The 2,523-nt window shown below is 42.6% G+C and overlaps 1 protein-coding gene across 3 annotated transcripts in view; it reads right to left on the reverse strand.

Annotated features, from left to right (window-relative positions):
• slain2 (SLAIN motif family, member 2) overlaps positions 1–1,654 on the reverse strand; it is a 32,626-nt gene extending 30,972 nt beyond the window's left edge. The window contains exon 1 of one of the 3 annotated variants that reach the window (XM_014020525.1): positions 896–1,654. In XM_014020525.1, the coding sequence (XP_013875979.1) occupies positions 896–1,365 (470 nt within the window). In that variant the 5' untranslated portion in view covers positions 1,366–1,654. The remainder of the gene's footprint in view (positions 1–895) is intronic. The other 2 variants (XM_014020524.1, XM_014020526.1) reach the window with 2 other exon arrangements.
• Between the last annotated feature and the right edge of the window lie 869 nt (positions 1,655–2,523).

Below are 2,523 nucleotides of genomic sequence, written 5' to 3' on the forward strand. Positions count from 1 at the left end.
GTATGTATGTATATCTTTATATATGTATGGGTATGTGTATATTTTTTATAAATGCCTTCTACTGTATGTATTTATCCATTTATTTTTCAGGTGAGCGGACAGATGTTGGGTGTGTGGTCCTGTGTTTTGTTGGTGTATATTTAATATACTTCTAATCKCTATTTCAGTCTTTCYATCTTTCWAATTACTTCTCTCTCTGTTTYTCTCTCTGTCTCTATTTTCTCTTCACTGATGATGAAGAAATAAATAAACTAAATAAACTAATATTTGGTTTTGTTTTCTACTGAAGTGACAAAAAATTTGAACGTGTCCGCAAGACACTGATGCAAATGCAAAGCTGAGACCAGCTTTGTAACGTTGTTTTAGCAAGATAAGACTGTCCTATAGACACTTCTCAGTTGCAGAGCACTTGTAGCTGAGTGCCAACTGTTGTGCTGAAGGGAGCTCAAAGGAAGACTATAACCATGGCTACCTCTTTCACATGGCTGCTGGGTAGAAAACAAGTTTGATCTGTACACACTGATCCCCAGCTACCACTGCCAGGACATGCCAAACAAACTGCCACATCAGAAAAAACAGGACAAACAAGATGGAGCTCAGGGTCCTCAGGGTTTTGACTCCCAGCAGGTCAGCAGGCAGTGATATGACAAAGCAGTCGGGTCTGACAGTCAGAGCTCTGACCTGACATCGCCCATTTGAGGTGCCAAAACACAACAATACCAGCCCTGAGTGGTCCACAGTGAGGCTCCTTCAGACTAAAGACAAGTTAGTGAGGTGATTGTTTGTGCCAGGCCTTCCTAATGTGCAGAGCAGCTGTCCACAGGCAATTAAAGCTGTCACCAAGCCCACCAAGCTTTACAAGCAAGTTTCCTCCCCAGACAAAGCCGTCACTCACCAGCTGTCCTCGTCTTCGTTTAGACAATCCATGTCCTCAAGATCTAAGATGTCCACTTCATCTAGAACAGAGCTTTCCCCCTCGGCGCTGTCTGAGTAAAGGGAGTTCATGCTCGACTGTACAGAGGTGGCAGCAGATGCCCCCTCACACTCGTACGCCCTCTTGAAGCTGATGCCGTCGTAGGATAGCCTGGGTCTGGAGCAGCGGTTGTTCTCCAGCAGCCCACCGTAGCCGCCCGGACCGCCGAACCCCACCCCAGGGAAGCCGGCCAGACCGGCTGCCAGCCCCACTGACAGGGACGACTCGTTTCCGGCGCTGAGAGGTCTGTGGTTCTCCGACATCGCTCCGGACGAAGACAGCATCGTGGACCGACTGCGAAGCTGTTCGTTTTGCTGTTCGAGTTTTTTCACCAGGTCCTGGAGCTTCCGCACCTCCAAGTCCGCGTTGATATTAGAGTTGATATCCTCCATGGTGGTGAATCCTCAGCCACCCGCCGAACGAAAATATGCAGCGCTCCGGACTGTTTTCGTTACTGGGAGTCTCTTCCTTTTGCTTTATTACACTATCATCTACGTATTTAAAGGAAACACTTTGTTGTTTAACTGACTTAACAAGCGTAATGTCGTCATCTTCTCTGGATACTCGGGTTTGCGGGTAGGGTCGAGGCCATTTTTATAATACTCGTCACCAACTGTGAAAGACAGTCCAACAGGCGGCGAAAAACGTACGTCATCACGTTTGACATCGAGAACGAGCACGTAACTCACACCTATACCTCGCGCACGTATGGCGGCTCGGTTGTGTACTTCCGTGTAAAGAGCGCCGCCATTACTATGTCTTGATTGTGGATGTAAAAACGCAACGTTCATACTTCAAGTTACAGCTCTGCTCCATTATTTTGTGCCTTTACAACCCATTAGAACAAGTTTTTCCATTTCATGTGAATGTGCAATATTCAGTTACATAAAATAGTGATATTTAATTATCTATAAACTTTTTTAAATTTAATTAAATTTAAATTATTTGGCAGGGACAATGCACATTAATTGACATTCCAGCTGTGTGTGCGTCTGGTCTCTGGTGTATGTTTATATCTACATCAGAGGTGTCAAAAGTATTCACATTCATTAGGCCTAATTAAGAAGAAGTATAGATACTAGGGGTTAAAAATACTTTTTTGGAAATAGAAGCAAAAAAATAAGTGCCGGAATTGCTGGTACTCTCATGATATCATATAAATATGAGATAGAGACGTGTAACGTTTTTATCTATCTATCTACATGGAGTTTTATTGCACAAAAATGACAAAGAACAAAACCAGTTCTAAATCAAATCCACAAGAGTCAAATTCATCACTGTTTTTGTTGTCTAAGTGTATTGGAGTTCATGGCACCTATTTTTTTGTTCAGTTACATATTCAGTAAGTTTTAGGGGGGGAAATGTAATTTTAGAAGTAGTGTTATTGAATCATACTTTTTACTTTCACTTGAGTAATACAGAATTACTATGAAGTATCACTACTCTTACTTGAAAAAAACGGATACATATTGTACATCTTAGACATTCACTCGTAACATTTTCATGATATTCACATTTAGGAACTTAAGGTGGGCACTCATGGCTATAGG

Source organism: Austrofundulus limnaeus, unplaced genomic scaffold, assembly GCF_001266775.1.
Source record: "Austrofundulus limnaeus strain Quisiro unplaced genomic scaffold, Austrofundulus_limnaeus-1.0 Scaffold256, whole genome shotgun sequence".
NCBI lineage: Eukaryota > Metazoa > Chordata > Actinopteri > Cyprinodontiformes > Rivulidae > Austrofundulus > Austrofundulus limnaeus.